Source organism: Maniola jurtina, chromosome 22, assembly GCF_905333055.1.
Source record: "Maniola jurtina chromosome 22, ilManJurt1.1, whole genome shotgun sequence".
NCBI lineage: Eukaryota > Metazoa > Arthropoda > Insecta > Lepidoptera > Nymphalidae > Maniola > Maniola jurtina.
Genome location: NC_060050.1, coordinates 10,035,634 through 10,055,516, shown reverse-complemented (window position 1 = coordinate 10,055,516; position 19,883 = coordinate 10,035,634). Strand labels below are relative to the sequence as shown.

Sequence of the window (19,883 nt, the reverse complement as noted above, 5' to 3'; positions counted from 1 at the left end):
TGTCTGTTACCTGTACATGCACCATTTCACGAAAGTGTGTCTCTCTACCCGTATCTTAGTTATTTATCTTATCATGTTTGGTACAATGAAAGCTTGCATCTCTGATACAGACACATACCTAGGCAAAAATTTACTGTCGAATATCTTCATAGAACACGTTTTTGTTCGGAATAACCATTCCGTACATTTAATTCAATGGGTTGAAGCTATCAATTAATATAATACATGGCGCGTGCAGTCGAAAGGAATGTAATAATTACATCGTTACTTCCGCGCCAAGGAGCACCGGCTTTGCACTTTCTGTACCAATGGGCTCGTGTTTTATCTTTACGAACCGTTTCAACAACTCAAATCTACGGAAAACGACTGCTTGAAGCAATCCATACTAATATTATAAATGCGAAAGTGTGTCTGTCTGTCTGTCTGCCACCTTTTCACGGCCCAACAGTTTAACCGATTTTGATGCAATTTATACTTGTACAGCGTTAGCTTATATCCCGGGAATGGACATAGGCTACTTTTTATCCCGGAAAATCAAAGAGTTCCCACGGGATTTTTAAAAAACTACATCCACGCGAACGAAGTAGCGGGCATCAGCTAGTAAATTATAAAACTAAATAATATATTTGTTCAAATCTTTATTCATTGTTATTACAGGGCTTTTATACAATACGTATATATGACAGTCCTATGTATCTTACTCTATGTTTCAACCTCATTGATAATAATTGAAAATGAAATGAAAAATGAATGAATTATTAGTTATGACATCTAATTTAATGTAACAGTACTTCCTAATCAATTTTTAACGCTTTTTATCTATAAGCCAAATAGAATTTGAGCCGAAACTAATTTTCGCTGAATCCAATTTCATAATTTTTAATATTCAATAGGGACACAACATGCTCCCTCAAATCGCTATTCTGAACCCATTTTATTAACAAATGTTGCATATCTTTCAACTTATCACAAGACAATTTATGACTCTACTTTTTCATCAAATATGCAAACTTTTTCAATGGAACGTGTCCGTTTCAATGGAACGAGCACTCTCAGTGGGCGTCTATAATTTTGAGTCTCCAACCAATGACATACATTTTTTCAAAAAACATTCGAAATTTAATAAGATTTTTTTTTCAAAAAAACATTCGAAATTCGATTGGGAAACATAGTGTCGTTTGTGATTAGTTGGTGACTCAAAATGGTTAGCGCCCACTGGGATTTTTGGCTCTACCATTTGTATGTGATAACGCTGTTGCCTGTTACGAATACTATCTTTTCACAGATATAGTATAGTATATAGAATACGTAGAACACAGAGTAAGTTCAGAAAAATCGTTACTTAAATTGGCCTCTCACTTGCGTCGGTTTTGCGTTACCTAGGTACCTCGCTACTTGAGAGAGAGAGCAACAAAATTCTAAAATAAAAATTCGATGAATTCCATACCGCGCGTGCCAGTACTCGAATGAGAGTAAACGAGGCATTCAGTGCCGAGATTCGTTGAGGAATATTTTGAATATTTATCTCTGCATTTTTCATTACCGGGCTTACGGCTAGCGCACACCACGGCTTGGGAACGGTTCGAACAATAACGGTTAATTATTATGGTTCCTAACCAGGATCCTTGTAAACGTCATGTTCAAGGGGTTATTCAAGGAGCGGACCAATAAATTCCTGAAAGACCGGCAACGCATTGGCGTTTCCTCTGGTACTGCAAATGTATGGATTTAGCAGATTGTCATGTAAGGTAACATTAGTACCTAGGTACAATGCTAGAGTATTATTAATTAAAGATATACAATAGGTATTCCGACCACAAACACTAATGCCAATGAACCGTACCCAGAGGCTAATGATCGTGCCGTAATAATCAAAATCAATTCAACTACAATAAAATGGCGGCTGAACAATCGGTATAAACAAACTGACGGATAACAAAGGCGCTAAACAATAGCCCATAGTCCGTATATACTCGTATAACATATACCTATACAAGGCCACAACCACCAAACGCAACTAAAACCACAAGCGAACGCATCGCAAGCAAAACCACCAAAACCAGCCAAAACACAACCAAAAACCACCAGAACGCAAGCAAAAACGAAGACAGGTGATAGTACTGATGATTACCCCAAAAAAACGCGAAAAAAAAACGTGATAGAGGTAAGGTAAAAGAGATAGAATCATCCCAAGAAAGTATGATTTTTTTTTCGTTTTCGAGCACTATTCATTATTAATTTATTATTTCATTAAGTTGTAAGCACGATTTTGTTTAGTAATTCCGTTTATTTAGGAGTAACAGGGTAAAGAGATAACTAAGTGGACTACAGTGGGTCAGTAATTACGTGTGTTGATAGAAACCGGCCATGCGAAGGACAAGGCTCGATTGAATTGTTGGCAATTGATTTGGGGAATGGGTAAACTCATTGATTAGTGGGCTTGGTGGCAATAATTACACTGAATAGACTTTAGAAAAGGGTCAGTTAAAGGGCCATATCAAGCCATGTAAAGGTCCCCAGGCAATACAAACCTAGAAGATCCCTTGTCTTTTTAGGGTTCCGTACCTCAAAAGGAAAAACGGAACCCTTATAGGATCACTTTGTTGTCTGTCTGTCTGTCTGTCTGTCCGTCGTGTCTGTCAAGAAACCTATGGGGACTTCCCGTTGACCTAGAATCATGAAAGGCAGGTAGGTAGGTCTTATAGTACAAGTACAGGAATAAATCTGAAAACCGCGAATTTGTAGTTACGTCATTAAAAAAAAACTAAAATGTGCTTCAATTTTTAAAGTAAGATAACTAAACCAAGTGGGGTATCATATGAAACGGCTTTACCTGTACATTCTAAAACAGATTTATATTTATTTTTATATATAATATTAGGCTTGATTGAATTGTTGGCAATTTATTTGGGGGATGGGTAAACTCATTGATTAGTGGGCTTGGTGGCAATAATTACACTGAATAGAGTTTAGAAAAGGGTCAGTATTAAGTAGACAGGGCCGTATCAAGCCATGTAAAGGCCCCCAGGCAATACAAACCTTGGAGCTTCCCTCTTCCCTTTAAAAAAATCTAGTAGAGTTGAATCCAGTTATGCCAAATCGTAATTAGCAGATCAAGTAATACTTAATTCTTTAATTTTCTTGAGATCTGTATCCGTTTTCAAGATGCAAACTAATCGTAACTCGTTGAAATTGTTCAATATAATGAAAATATAACAGACAGAAACAAATTTCCTTATTTATAATAAATAAATAAGGGAAGGAAGTAGGTTTTAACTTCTAACCCCAAATGGTGTTTTACGCCGGAGCATGCAAAAATGCGGCATGCTACAAATGGAAACATTTTTTTAACCCCTGACCCAAAACGAGTGGTGTTATAAGTAAGACATGTTTATCTGTGTATCTGTGTGTGTATCCTAAACAAATGAACCGATTTTAATTTAGTTTTTTTCGTTTGAAAGGAGGCTTGATCGAGAGTGTTCTTATCTATAATCCAAGAAAATCGGTTCAGCCGTTTGAAAGTTATCAGCTCTTTTCTAGTTACTGTAACCTTCACTTGTCGGGGGTGTTATAAATTTTTAATTTACACTTGTAATTATAGCATGCGGCAGTAATTTTATATCGAGTGCGTAGAACTGGAATATTATTACGGTACGATGGTCTATGGACGATTATTGCTATATTTTAAATTATTTTACCATGTAGCCCTGTGGCATGCCGCTACGCCACGCTTTATTACTCTGGCGTAAATGGAGCTTAATAGAGCTCTCTATCAGGATATTACTCTGGCTCATGTATTATCATATCCTAAGTCCAACAATGGTATTATTGACTGAGTCTGAGACCGTGTATCGTGTCTCAGTTCGTTACACGGAATTAGCATGGCTTGCATATGCATAATCGCAGCGCATAATGCATAACTGTTTAGTATGCGAAGAACGCGTCGCAGGCTCTACATCAATTAGGCATTTCCATATATTTTCTTAGATAGAAAATTTTATTGGACATACACATTACGGAAAAATTGCAGGCAAAGAGCTATTTAACTTTATACTACCTGCCCAATCCTCTACTTGTCTGTGAAAATCCCGTCAAAATCGGTTCAGCCGTTCCGAAGATTAGCCTTTTCAAACAGACAGACAGACAGAGAGACAGACAGACAGACAAAAATTTTAAAAACGTGTGATTCCGTTATGGTATCGTTCAAATAACCATATGAGCTTAATATGAGGTAGTTATTTCGAAATTACAGACAGACACTCCAATTTTATTTATTAGTATAGATAGGCATGCGCTTGACTGCAAAATCACACCAAATAGTAGGTGATGATGCAGACTAAGATGGAGCGTGCCTGCCTAGATAGTAGATGCCTATACTCACTCGTCTTTTGAAAATTAGAATACTTTGGCTAGTAGGGAAAACGGAAGCCTGATGGGCATTCCATATTCTAGCAGTGCATATTAGAAACGAGGAAGCGAATCGCTTCGTACGAATCTGTGGAATTACCTACTGTTCATCTGATATAAAAATCCTTAAAGAAAATAATTCTGGACTTGCTAATTGAAAGGTTTACGCAATATCCGTGACCAAAGCACGAAAGGCGAAATCCTACCTCAGATTTGAGATTTGCGGGTAGAAACAAAAAAGAAAATGGTAACAGAAATGAAGCAAGTAACGAAGTTACCTCAAAAACGATGCAAGCCTTTGAATGCACAAGCACTCTTTTAATTAAAGCCAGTCTCAATCCGGTACCGGCATGGAATACTTCAGTCTTAATTACTTCTGTATACAATATCCGGTTCTATTCCTTAAAAACAAATTTAATGAGGTTTGTGTTTTCTTAATTATTATTTTTTATCGTCTTAGCCGATGGACTTCTGCTGAACACAGATTTCTAGTAGGGACCTCGACACTATACCGCCCGCTTTTTTCAAAGTGGCTTTCGGTGGCTCGTTTGATATCATTCTTGTATTTATCCCATAATATCAACCAACTTTTCTTCGGCAGTGATCCCACTAGAACTAGATATATGGGCTTACTCAAGGGGCGGATCAACAAATTCCTGAAAAGCCAACATTACATTCGGTGGATCTTCTGGTGCTGCAGTACCCGCTACTTATAGGTATACTTTTACATCCATACTTCCATCCATCCATATCCATACTTCTATACTTAATATTATAAATGCGAAAGCATGTCTGTCTGTTAGTTTTTCACAGCTCAACAGTTTAACTAATTTTGATGTTTGGTACAGAGTTAGCCTAGACCCTGGGGAAGGACATAGGCTACTTTTATCCCGGAAAATTAAAGAGTTCCCAGGGGATGTTTAAAAACCTCAATTTAAGCGGACGAAGTCTGGGCATCGCCTAAAAAAAAAAAAAAAGATTGAAACTGAACACAATTAGACGAAAACGATATAAAATTTAGAAGACACCTCAATACGTGGAAGGACGATGTCAAGCAAAATGCTGGAAGCCGCTAGCCACAAGTGGTATATCGTTGCAAGAAACCTATGCCCAGCAATTTACCTCTATCGGTTGAGATGACGACGACAATCAAAAAGCTATGCCTGACTGATTAGACGATGTACCAATGTTGAGCTCGGTACAAGCTTTTTGAATAAATCTACTACTAAATAAACTACTGCAAAAATGTAAAAAAAATCAGAGAAGCGTAAAAACAAATGGCGTATACATCCCTCAATTTAAATCCCCGGTCTAAATTATTTTTGCAAAATACAACGATCTTTGAATTCTTCGATAGCGAAATGGTGCGGTGACAAAAAGTTTGAATAAATCGTAGTGGTTGAGTTTTTGAGAGTACTTAAAGATGAATATACACTCTTCAAAACATAGCTTGTACTTCTACAACATTTTTTTTAGTTGATGGAAATGAGCGAGACACATAGTTTGACCCCAGTAGACTTTGGGGTCTCAACAAAGTTAAATGGTAACCTCATTTCTACTGGACAATATGTAATAACATCTAATTTTTTTTTTTTTTAATGAAAATATTACAATAAAACTTAAAGCTAGCTACATCTCATTGTAAAAAATGTTTCTGCAAATATAGAATCATGAATCTCAAACCCGAAATCGCAGCGTTGGGTAAATTCTCAGTAAGTTAATAGATGACCTCAAGATGTCGCTAGGTCGCTGCACAATTGTGTCCTGTGGCAATTTTTACAAGACCTATGTTCAGCAGAAGATTTTCTAGATTTTTTATTTATTCAGATATAAGTTAGTTTTTGACTGCAACCTGGAAACTTGGCTTGGCTAACCTGGAAGGGGTATGGCAGTTTTTGTTAAACCCACACTTTTTTTGTTTCTATACGGCTTCGTACCGGAACGCTAAATCGCTTGGCGGTGCGGCTTTGCCGGTAAGGTGGTATTTAGCCACGGCCGAAGCCTCCCACTAGACCACACTACAGAAATTATAAAATTCCAAGCCCCTACCGGGAATCAACCCCGGCAGGGGTCATTAATTTCCTAAAATTAAGAGGGAACTCACGTTCAGTGTCACTGGTGTCAGAGAGCGGAGGTTCGTTGGCAACATACTGTCTGCCACTCAGTAGGTTGCTCTCGACCACTGGCCGTTTATCTTCTAGCTGTCTTCTAAACGCTCTGTGGTCGTCCTGTGAATAGAAAAGTACCGTATTAGGGTTAGAAAGGGTTTCAGGGTTTTTATTTCTCCACTTTTTTTTTATTTGAACTGAAGCCAAAGAAAATCTTAGACCTAGATCAAGGCAAGTCATGATCCAGTCTGAGATTTTCTTTGGAAATAGCATGTGGGATAATAAATTCACAACATCAATAATACTTGGCTTTGTAAAAGCTCTTCGATAGAAGATGGGTCGGATCTTCTGTGTCTGGCATCGACTTCTTAAATTCTTACAACGTTTAGCGGTAACGGCCCAATACTACCAATACAGCAAATAAAACAGAGTATTTTACTATACAGCGTAGGAAAGCAACAGTCAGTGAAGTTATGAAGAAAGAACATGTCGATTTTGATAGCATCTTAAATATAAAATCAGCGAGTTTCTATTATATAAGATCTTGAAACCAATCTCCAAATAATGCTCCTAAAAGTTCAAAGTATAACCAGACTCTTCAGTATTCGACCGGAGATATAGAATCGCGGATTCACTATCGTAAAGTCAGATAGAGAAAATAAAACCGTTATTTTTCCACTTTCTAACAAAGAAGACACTGTTTACGATAACGACACCGCAAAAGATACGGTTCACGGAGAGCATAGCAAGTCTTTCTATAGTTATAACGAATTTCTACTTGGAAAGATCCAAGACGAAATTAATTGTTATAATTTATTTTATTTTATATTTTTGTATTTTAAATTTAAAAAAAAACCTATTGTAGCATGATCTGTTGAAAAAAATAATTTGATTTGTAAGTGACGTATAATGTATATTAATTTATGAATAATAAATGACTATGACTATGAACTTACTTCTATTCTCGACCACCGTTGAAAATCGTTTATACGGATGGGCCGTGAAATGCTATCAGACAGACAGACAAGCTTTCGCATTTATAATATAAAAAATTATCATTTGATTATAATGTTCCCCAAGTTAAACAACTGCAATAAATCAATCTTCAAATCAATGCTCCTCAGTATCTACAAAAAAAAAAAAGCTTCAGTTTTCAATAGGAGATACATAAGGAGAATATAATATAGTGAAGTCAGATAGAGAAAATAATACCGTTATTTTTCCATTTTGTAACAAAGAAGACACTGTTTACGATAACGACACCGCGGCAGACAGCGGATACGTTTCACGGAAAACATATTTCTGTTCTCGGCCGCCGCTCGCAATAAATCGCGTGCAAGTGCGGAAATTATGAATAACGAGCCCTCGGTGCCAATCGATACGGCATTATCTGAGCCGGCTACAGACATTTATGGCCAAGGATGCAATGTTGCACGACGATAAGGTGCAGATACCAGAAATAATTACTTTACGGACGTCCAAAATGTAACCTTAGGTTATAAAATCGTCCAAATAAACTGGACTTAAAAATTACCTTCAGAATATGCTGTCAAACTACTCAATTTGGATCAATTAATAAATTGATCAATAAATAATTCAATTAAAATTAAAATCGGTTCATTAGTTTAGGAGCTACGATGCCACAGACAGATACACAGATACACACGTCAAACTTATAACACCCCTCTTTTTGTGTCGGGGGTTAAAAATTTCCTTCAGAATATGCTGTCAAACTCTACTCAGTTTAGATCAATTATTCGGACCTACTAAAATCCCAACAAAAAATAACATAACATGGGGTTATTATTCAAGGGGCAGACCAACAAATTCCTGAAAGGCCGGCAACGCATCGGCAGTTCCTCTAGTGCTGCAAATGCGGTGGTACTCACTTTACATCAGATGACCCACCTGCTCGATTGCTAGCTACTTTTTACTTGAAAAAAAAACTAGCTGCTATCCAATGGCACTATCAATGGGCAATAGTGTCATTTTTGGAAACAGATTTTACTGATATTTTGATGATAAAATAATTATTCAACAATAGTTGTAAGTTGCAACAGTAGTTGCTTAGTGTAATAAAATTTCAAGATACTTCAGTATTTGTAACCTAAGCGTGGGAGTTAACCATATTAGGATCAGAGAAACGAACAGGCCTTTTGAAAGTAACGTTCTTCTGATAACGGGGTAAGTGGATTAGCGGAGAGCCAATTCGGAAGGGGAGCGGAGAAATTCAATTTAAATACGAAACATTTTATCATAAGGTAAATAGAACGTAATTAAATTTGTTTACCAAATGGATGCCAAATTAGTTCTTTAAATAGTCTAGGCTAGGTAGACCGTGATAGCCTAGTGGTTAAAACGTCTGCTTCCTATTCAGAACGACGGGGTCTCGATTCCGGGCACGCACCACTAACTTTCCGGAGTTACGTGCGTTATGTCACTTGCTTCCGTAAAGGAAAACATCGTGATGTAAGCTGCATGCGTGTTAAAGGATAAAGATAAATTTATTTGGCTCAGAAACAAATGTAACATAAACATAACAAAACACAATTAGTTATAATAATAAACATTACTGCATGTGCACCTGTTTCCTGAACTAGTAAAAACTGTGTCTCGGAAAACAGGGCTTCCAAAACGGAGAATACAAAACAAAGTAAAGCACAAAGTAAAATAAAGATTTTTTGTGAGTACTTTGGCACCCGTACTAGGAAAACCTGTGTTACGGGCACCGCTAGTAGCCGGGCGGTAGTTCTCCATAATGTTCTCAAAGGTGTGTGAAGTGTAACAAACCGCACTTGATCAGCTTGTTGGCCTTACCCTTCTCATTCGTAGAGAGTACCTGTACTCAGTAGTGCGCCGGCGAGGGGTTGACGATGAATAAATGATTTGTCTTGGAGCCAAAGCCATGTCCAAAATAGAAAACAAAATAAAAAGAATATATTTGATTTTATTGTTTGTCCATTGTATCACAGCGATTTTTATTGTTTTTCCAAACTTAATTCAATTATCTAAACGCAGCAGGTTAGAAAATACATACACTAACTAACTGCGAAATTACAATCAGTCGGGATATGGGAATAGCTGTTGATAAATCTACAGTGACCATACGACCGTTATTGCTATGTGAATGCTATTATGTAGAGAGCTGCCATATACTAGAGGCATAGAGTAAGGACACAGTTCTAACAAAACGTGGAAGCTTCACCCACACAGGCAGGCGTCAAATGTTACCTACTCGTACTTTTGACGCTAGGTAGACTATGGAACAACAGCGCCGGCCACACAGCCCGCGTATGCGTCGCGTAAGCTTAGACGTAGCGCGTGTCATTGCGTTGTAATATATGGAACTGTATGAGACATGGTATACCGTTTGCGTGGCGTGAACGTTCGCGTAGACGTAATGCGTGCAGTTATGTCTACGGATTTACGCGCGTCACTACGCGCGTGTCACGTGTACATGCGCGCGTGTGAATCGGCTTTAAGTTTCTTCGGCAGCAATAAAAACTTCACAATGACCGCCATGTAAATTAAAAAAAAAACTTAAAGTAGGTAGGTAGACTTGCACTTGACCGATTCTCTTCTCATTCGGTGAGAGTGATAGCCAATTAGAGATGATTGCGATCGCCTTAGTAGCTCATAAACTTTAGTGTTAGTCAGTAGTGTACGAGGTATTAAGGTCTGTGTCTCTATAGACGATAACTCAATGGTTATTGCTATGTGGACGCCATTTTGCGGTGCGACTGTAACCAAAATGGCCGCGCAGGCGAAACGATTTTCCCCGGGTGATTTAACGTATTGTTGCGGTTTGTTTAAATTGTTTATCACATAATATTGCGATATCTTTATTTGGGTGCTTACTTTTAAAATACTTGTACATTTTATTTAAACCTAAATGATGCTCGCGACTTTTGTTTTTTTTAAATCCTGTGATATATTTTTCGGGATAAAAGCTTTCCCTGTACACAATTTCGATAAAACGAAACGATGGAAGGACAGACGGGTGTCTGTGATAGACAGACAGACGAAGGTAATATGTCTGTCTGTCTGTCTATACCTTTTCACATTCGATTTTCACATTCATTTATTCGATTTAATGAACTTTAGTACAGAGAAGATAGACAATAGGTACAGTTAACTTTTTATTCCGAAAAATTAACAGGATAGTCGGTACGGGTGAAGTGTGTCCCCCCGCCTCATACCCCGATGGCCAACTCGACTTTTCACGTACTACATTAATTCTAAACTGATAGATCCATCATTCCTAATTACATATCAATCCTACTATCGATAAAATAAAATAAAATAAAATAATCCTTTTAAAAAGCTCCCAGTCACTTTTTTTGTTCGCAGTAAATCCATCAGAAATGTCACCTTAACACCAATTTAGCGACACGTATCAGAAGTTCAAAGTAAAAGGACCTTATTACTAACATAAGAGACACTCCGGAAATAAGTGCCATCAATTTGCAGTACTACTAACAATAGAGAGAAAGGCTACTCGACAAGGTACCTGACGCTAAGAAAATAGCCTGGTGCTTAAGCGTCTATTCAGACGGACCACACCCGGAAAATGTCATCAGGCCTCTTTTGGTGTTGACCGATGTGGTCTTCGGTTTCCTTATGGTGAAATTCAGAAAATCATAATTTCTAAAGGAGATTGGCGAATTTGGACCCAGCATTTTTAAAACTCAGAAACTGCATTTTCAGATTCAGAAATCATTTAATTTTAATTAACATTTCAGAGCATTTTTCTGTGTAAGCCTGGTACTTTTAGAAGATGGGGATCAAAAATGTAATTATTCAGAGGCACACATCTATACTAATAAATAAAATTGGAGTGTCTGTCTGTAATATCGAAATAACTACCGCATATTAAAGTCACATGTTTATTTGAACGATACTATAACTGAATCACACGTTTTTAAAATTTTTGTCTGTCTGTCTGTCTGTCTGTCTGTTTGAAAAGGCTAATCTTCGGAACGGCTGAACTGATTTTGACGGGATTTTCATAGACAAGTAGAGAATTGACCAGGGAGTAACATAGGCTACTTTTTTAACCGACTTTCAAAAAGGGAGTTGTGTTTTTCTACCTATGTACACCGAAATCTCCGTGATTTCTGAACCGATTTGCGTCATTTCTTTTTTAATCGATAGAGGAACTTTGCGACATTGTTTCATAAAAAATTTGGATTCCAACTCCTCAATCCTGATGCTGCAGGGGATCTGACCAATCCACGCTGGCGAAGCTGCGGGCATCAGCTAGTTATAAATAACCGTTACATGGCAATACAAGTGAATATCTTTTTTCTCTCAACTTTATTTGGTAGACTTTGATTAAATTTTTTGGTAGACTGGTTTACTATAACAAGCATGAGAAGTTTGATTCGTGAACGTGGGCTTGAGGCTCACGGTACTGTTAGTTTGGGTCTGAAACACTATGGAATTCGCCAATGTCCTTTAGATATAATAAAAATTATAACTTTTAATTGGCTTGGGTTCGGTTCGATGAAAGTTTTGCTGACAGCTAGCTATTACCCTACCGGCAAATAGGGCAAGTCAGCAAAAACGCTGCTAAGTGAATTAGCGTTCCGGCAAATTGTTAAATTTTAGTAGAAACTGAATTGAATTGAAACATGTGAATAGAACTACGAAATCTCATACAGTTTCATGACATTTCTGCCGTTCTGGTATGGTTGTGTGGCATGTCTGAACGGGCTCTAAGAATAGCCTGGCGCTTAAGCCTCACTTGATGCGACGTCGGCAACTAATCTGTTTTCTTGCCATCGACAGTAATCCCTTTTGTTGTCTCCTTTTCTCTAAGAATTGTTTTTATTGTATTTCCCTTTTTTCTCTCTTTTACTCAGATAGCTCAATTGACATTTTAATTCATATGTACGGCAATTGTAGTGGAATAAAACTATGTTAGGACTTGGGTGCCCTTCGGGGATTATTTTACCAATCTCATTAACGATTTCTGATCTTTCTTTTATTTTATTTAAATAGCGGAAAAACGAGAAAATTTGCAGTAGGTAGACAGAATTGGCAATTTTGCTGGCTTTAAAATCTGATCTGCTTAACTTTATTCGTAGTTAATTGTTACAGTATTAATTAACTCAAGTCAGTAAAATATATTATCGACCTTTAGAAGATGTCTTTTCAATTTTATCTTGAAAGTAAATATTTAGATTATACGTATATGAAACGTATATTATAGTTTTTTATATATCGTAAAAAAATGTCGAAAAGAACCCCAGTTTGAAACCCTCGGTGCGCGTGTCTGAGTTTTTTTAAATTCTGATACAAGTTAGCCCTTGACTGCGATCTCACCTGATGGTAAGTGACGATGCAGTCTAAGATGGATGCGGGTTATTACTTGGGATGTTGTAGTTTCATTAAACTCATACCCCCTTCAGGCATCGTACCGGAACGCTAACTCGCTTGGCTCCATGGCTTTGGCGGTAAAGTGGTAACTAGCCACAGCCGGAGCCTCCCACCAGACCAGACTTTCCCAAAAATATTCCCGAAAATATAAATTGCCCCTGCCAGGAATCGAACCCGGGACCTCCCACTACGGACGATTGTCTTTGGGAGGTTCTGAGGTTTAAAAAACAAAAACCAAAATGAACTCTTACCTGCTGTTTAATGAGTGCGTTTAGGTCGCCTCTAGGCGGCGCAAGCGCATTCAGCTCGGTCTCCTTCCGGATCACCCACTCGGTGAGCTCCCGGAGTGACAGCAGCAACGCCGACCAGTGCTCCGCGTTGCTTTCCAGACGATTCCTGGAAATTTGATGACATGATTAAATTACACTGACCCAAAGTAGGGGGCGGTAGCATAGTGGCTAGTTAAGACGGTGAAGGGAAGAAGGTTGAACTAACTGACGCGAGTCAGTAATTTACAACGCTTTATTATAAACTAGAGGTTGCCCGCGACTTCGTCCGCGTGGATTTAGGTTTTTAAAGATCCCGTGGGAACTGTTTGATTTTGATTTTCCGGGATAAAAAGTTGCCTATGTCAATTACAGGGACGTAAGCTACCTAGGTACCAAATTTCACACAAATCGGTTAAGCGGATGGGTCTTTAGGAATCCCGTGGGAACTCTTTGATTTTCCGGGATAAAAAGTAGCCTATGTCCGTCCCCGGCATATAAGCTGACCCTGTACCAAATTTACAGCAGACAGACAGACACACTTTCGCATTTATAATAGTAATATGGAAGTATGGACTGTAGGTAACCAGAAAAATATAAGGGTTATAAAAAAAACTCTGTTTAAACATTTTAAATACCAGGAACATAGAATAACTAAGATATTATTATAATTCCTCATAAAAGCTATCGTCCCGACATGGTCTCATGGCCCGAAACAATGTTAGAAACTTGGCTGCTGTGTGCTATGACTGCGATTGTTGAGAATTGGCCGACGCTCAGCTCCTTAATATGTTAAGCCAAGGATTTACATAGAATTAGAGATGGCGGAATATCGATAAATATGGATGGAGCATATTGGGTCATGGAATAAATGGAAACGTCCCGTTGATTGCCTAAGTACCGCTAGATGGACGAAATGATAAAAAAAATCGGTTAAGTTCGAAGGATACCTTAATTTTCACTTTCGTACAAGAAACAATTTTATATTTCATTTTCATGGCATGGTACCTTTTACGGTTCAATATACTTATAGGACATACAGCTCGCTGACAGACAGATGAACAGACGGACGGACGGAAGGTTGTTTTGCCTTCGGTGTACTAATACTAGGTATTAGTGATTATTTTACTGACTATTTCATCGATATCGATACGCTGACGTCTACATGTCCCATCACTACACAATTGTATAAATCTCAACGTTTGCAAAGAATTTTATTCTGGCACGAACGCCTTAAACTTTAAAGACGCCAAGTTGAATATGCATTACTAACTTAACATGTCTTATTATAAGGGATTAGGGTCTTAAATCGTATATCAGAGGATTTTAACTTTATATCTTACGTTGGCACAGCACTTTGTTATTATTATATTGCTTTGTATGAAATGGTTATCACACGTTCGCCAAAAAAGATGTGTAATGTTTTCCGTGTTCATGTTTGTATGTTTGTGATTTTTTTATTCCACCATAACTTCTAAATGGCGAAATGCTAATTTCCAATCAAACCGGCCCAAAACTGAGCTAAAATGAGTCTAAAGTGCGTGATTTCGATCGGTGAATGCAATCTGAACTCATTTCCAAACAAAACTCAGACCAAAACTCAGGCCTAAAACTTAAGGACAAACTTTGTGATTTCGATCAAAATGGTACAATTACAATAAAGTTTGAACAGCTTTCATTCTGTGTTCCAAATCACAAATTGAGAGTTACTAACGTGTGAACAAAAGGTTTTTAAAAACATTAGTAATTTCAACTATATTTTAAGCAAACTTTTGAGTTTTTTGGCAACGAAATTTTATGAATTTGTCTATGATACTCTCAAATTGTTATAGTTTTGGATTTGACTATAGTTTGGTTTTAATTTAGTTTGTAACGATGGGGTTGGCATTAGGACACCTATAAAAGCCCCTTAAAAATTACTAGGTACCGATATTATATATGCGAAAGTGTGTTTGTTCGTTGGTTTGTTGGTTTGTCCTTCAATCAAGCCGCAACAGAGCAGGATATACGTGATTTTTTGCATGGATATAGTTAAAGACCTGGAAAGTGACATAGGCTACATTTTATCCTGGAAAATCAAAGAGCTCCCAGGACTTCGTCTGTGTTGGTGTTAGCTGGCGGGCGTGCTCTGCCTTTTTGGAGTGTTTTTTTTTTTTGTTAAAACTGGCTGGAAAGCGCTCTAAGGGGGTGCCGTGCGTATGTCGGCGAGCGCCGGCACAAACGGGGTCTACTTGTATAGTTTAACTAACTTGTTACAAATAACTACAAACTTGACATTGGCTAATCTTTGTAAAGCCAGACGAGAGCGAAAAAAAAAAAGAGCTCCCATAGGATTTTAAATAACCAAATCTACGTGGAGGAAATCCCGGGCATCGGCTAGTATCAGACTATAATAACAGCTTCCATTCGCTTTTTGGTCCCCTTGTGAAATTTTATTTCGTGCAATTACACCGTTTTGCTCGCCAACTCCTCAATTTATCTCGATCAAAGAGTCTTTATCTCGCTGCCAAAGGTTGAAGATTTAAGTTTTACATCTGCTACTATAGTTGTACCTGTCTTGAACAAGCTTTATATTATAGTTGGACAGGAAAAGGAGGGTATTTATTTATTTATTTTTATTTTATTTTTTATTTATTTCACCAACAACTTCCATGCAGTTAAATGACAATAAAATTTACATACAACATAATTTCAGTATGGTTGTCAATTACAGGTGCAATACTAAGAATAAAACAAATAAGCAAGAATTTAAAATATCCTTACTAATAAATGCCTAAGAGTAAGTATGTCTGTTAACTTTTGACAGCCCATTCGCTTCATTTTTGACGATATTTGGTAGGTATACAGAAAGCTAGCATCCTAGAAAAGGACATAGGCTTTTTATTATTCTAGAAAATCAAAGAGTTCCCAAGAGATTTTAAAAGAAACTAAACACATGGGAACAAAGTCATGGGTATCATCTAGATAGAATGCACGTACTTTTTAAACTTTTAGATATGATATTTATTTTTGCCGATTTAAAAACCCTACTGTGCCTTTAGGTAAATGCAATTTTTTGACGAAACAAATCCACAACTTTACTCTATAGTTCTATATTTTTAAAAATAATCGTATACTTATGTACCTTATTAAGAAATTAATATCTATCAATTTATGAACTAATTATATTAGGTATTAAGTTTTTACGTGATCTTGATTTTTAATTTTTTGTACTATAGGTCTTGAATCTCCTTCAAATCTTGTTCAATCTATATAAGCACACAAAAAGAAGTATCTTATATTGGAATTCAAATAATACTTACCTTAACATATACCTACAAACAGAATAGAATTACGCAAATAGCGCTGAAGAAAAAAAAGACAGAAAGCCTCAACAAAAATACCTTCAAAATTACATAACAACCCTCTTTTAGGCATGAAGGGCTCATCCCCGCATATCTGAAGGGATCAAAGGGCTAACCGCAAAAGGCGCCACCTGGCGGCAGACCGTGGAAACTCAAATAGATGTAGTAACAAGGGCGATATTTACACAGGAACAGAGTAGAATTACGAGTAGTACGAGATTTTAATCTCACTTGGAGATGGGCGATTATTGTAAAAAAACAATCGAATAAAATGCGACAATCGATTGGTAAATTTATCAACGGTTAAGTTGAATAAACCGAAAATCAAATTAATCCTATTATACCGGAAAATCAAAGAGTTCCCACAGTATTTTGAAACCTAAACCCACGCAGATAAAGTCGCGTGGATTATCTAGTCAATCCATATAAGGGATGAGTTTGGAAAGTTTATAGTTCATAGCCGTCCTTAGCTATCACAAATAAATATAAACAACTTTTACGCGCGCTCCTAGTCGTAAAACTTCGAAATAAAAATGTCCGCACAATCCCACTTTTATTTCACTATGAAATCACTAAACAGCTTTCTTTATGGTGCTACTACGTATGCAAAATACCCTATCTCTTGATAGGGTGTGGTATCAGTATAAGAGGAGAGTACAGACGATTTTTAAAACTTGACTAATCCTCTTTTCTTTCAATGAAATCTCGAGTTTGTGCTCGGCTTCAAACAAAAACGGTAAGTATAACCGCCGTTTAGCTCGTCTTGGCGGAGGCACTGCCGTGCCCCCTGATCTAAAGGAAGATGTTTAAAATCTTTGGTTATTGAAATTGGGGCTATTTTGACAGGTCACAAACTTTAAAGCTAAACCAGGTCTGAAAATATAGCCATCTCTTTTTAAATGTTCTCGTGAAACAGCTATTAAGTATATTAATTACTACACCTGTTAATCTAATTTTGGTTTAGGATTTTGTGTTTCTATACAAATAATAATCACCACTCTGATCAATACTTTTCTAACGAAATGTTCCCAGAAATGAGGAGAGAGGATAAATCCGTAACGAATAATAATAAAACAGTACTTAATTCAACTTAAATATTCGTTTTTATATAAAGTTTTGTCAGAGTGTCCAATTAAATTCAAAGTTCAAACTCATTGAGGTCCTTCGTCTTCTAATTTCTGTTGTGATACTTTCGCTTTATCTAATTTATTCATTTGTGTCGACAAGGCAACATGAAAAAGCTATCGCTCTCACTAACACCGCACCACGGAAACTTTTATACATGCAATTGAAAGGCAATAAAGGCACTTTACGTCCTATACATATCTTATCTGAAGCTACTGCGTGTAAAGTGGGCTGTATAATCGGTTTATGAGCTTCTATAATGACTTTAGCGAGCTCTCATAAGCTCATTTCAGACTATGGCATATAATATATATTACAGTCCGGTCAAAATAGACATTCAAGGACACAATGATTCGCATACAGCTAAAAATTGGTACGAATCTTGGGAATACCGATATGAATGAACTGTGAAAAGTCCTAATCGATCTCACATTTCCAAAAAATATATTCAAGATCAAAGTTCACAAAAATGAGATTTTGGCATTTTCCATTGAGCTGGAAAATGCAAAAATCCCATTTTTGTGAACTTTGACCTTGAATATACATTTTTTGAAAATCTGGAATCAATGGGGACTTTTCATAGTTAATTTATATTGGTATTTTCAACATTCGTACCAATTTTTACCTCTATGCGAATTATTGTATCCTTGAATGTCCATTTTGACCGGAATGTAATATATGTATATTATACATATTCCATAGTCTGAAAAGAGCTTTATACAGCTCTCCGCTTTCATAATAATAACCGCTTTTACTACGATAAAATGTACTAGAAGATTGTAAAGCTAATCTATTTACTTTAAAAGCATGATTTCTCTAGCGTACCTACTCCCCAGTGATCTCCATACAAAAATAGTTTGGTTGTCGTTTAAATAAATATTAACCAATAAACTACAATGAAACTTTGTAGATAGGTAATTAAAAAACAAATAGATGTCAGTAGATTTTGGTAAAATGTGTAGTTTTCTCTCATGAGAAACAACTTACTACTCGACATGACAGGGTACTTTTTAACCCCCGACCCAAAAAGAGGGGTGTTATAAGTTAGACGTGTGTATTTGTGTATCTGTCTGTGGCACCGTAGCTCCTGAACTAATGAATCGATCTTAATTTAGTTTTTTTTTGTTTGACAGGTGGCTTGGTCGAGAGCGTTCTTAGCTATAATCCAAGAAAATCGATTCAGCCGTTTGAAAGTTATCAGCTCTTTTCTAGTTACTATAACCTTCACTTGTCGGGGGTGAAGGGCGCTAAATTGTACGTCTATTTTTATATTTGTTCATTTAAAATTTAGTTACTTTAACAGTTTAACAGTTAGTTTCTAGAATATGTCTGCAAAATTTTATGGACTTTGGTTGCTTAATATTCAAATGAAATTGGAACTACGTTTGTATGGAGCGAGTGACGGAGAGACCCCTCTTAATCCCGAACAAAATGTTTAAGTTGTTCGCACGCTGAACAACAATCCGTGTACAGGCATTCCTTGCGTGTTTGGTGCATTCATACATGGAGCATCGAGATTGTTGGCTTATTTACATACTTCAGCTGTCTTGGCTCGGGCTCGAGACGCGTGGTACTGCAGGAATTTTTACGGTATGCGCATATTAAAACAATAAGACGATGGATGAGCTTTTTTGAAGTATTTTAATTTAATAGGTGTGATAGCCTAGTGGTTAGAACGTCCGCCTCCTAATCGGAGGTCGGGGGTTCGATCCCGGGCACGCACCCCTAACTTTTAAGTTATGTGCGTTTCAAGCAATTAAATATCACTTGCTTTAACCGTGAAGGAAAACATCGTGAGGAAACCTGCATGCCTGAGAGTTCTCAATGTTCTCCAAAGGTGTGAAGTCTGCCAATCCGCATTGGGCCAGCGTGGCAGACTATGGCCTAAACCCTTCTCATTCTGAGATGAGACCCGTACTCAGTAGTGGGGCGGAAATGGGTTGATCATGATCATGATGAATTTTATAGGTTATATCTTTCATGGATAATGTCAAGGAGCGTCAAAATTATTCGTAAAAATATTCTCACTGTTGCCTACGGTTGGGAGTAGGGTAAGGCTGTGGTAAGGCGCAATCGATTGTGCTGAGTAAGCCACAAGACGTTGAGCCAAATCGGTGATTTTTAACCGGTGAAAGACCTTTTGTTTTCGCCACAAGAGTGCGTTTTTAACCCCGACCCAAAAAGAGGGGTGTTATAAGTTTGACGTGTATCTGTGTATCTGTTTGTGGCATCGTAGCTCCTAAGCTAATGAA

At 37.3% G+C, this 19,883-nt stretch overlaps 1 protein-coding gene across 8 annotated transcripts in view; it reads right to left on the bottom strand.

Annotated features, from left to right (window-relative positions):
• LOC123876958 (dystrophin, isoforms A/C/F/G/H-like) overlaps window positions 1–19,883 on the bottom strand; it is a 674,182-nt gene that overhangs the window by 102,879 nt on the left and 551,420 nt on the right. For all 8 annotated transcript variants that reach the window (XM_045923406.1, XM_045923412.1, XM_045923405.1 and 5 more), the window contains 2 exons: window positions 13,148–13,292; window positions 6,512–6,635 (listed from right to left, as the gene is read on the bottom strand). In XM_045923406.1, coding sequence (XP_045779362.1) covers window positions 6,512–6,635; window positions 13,148–13,292 — 269 coding nt within the window. The remainder of the gene's footprint in view (window positions 1–6,511; window positions 6,636–13,147; window positions 13,293–19,883) is intronic.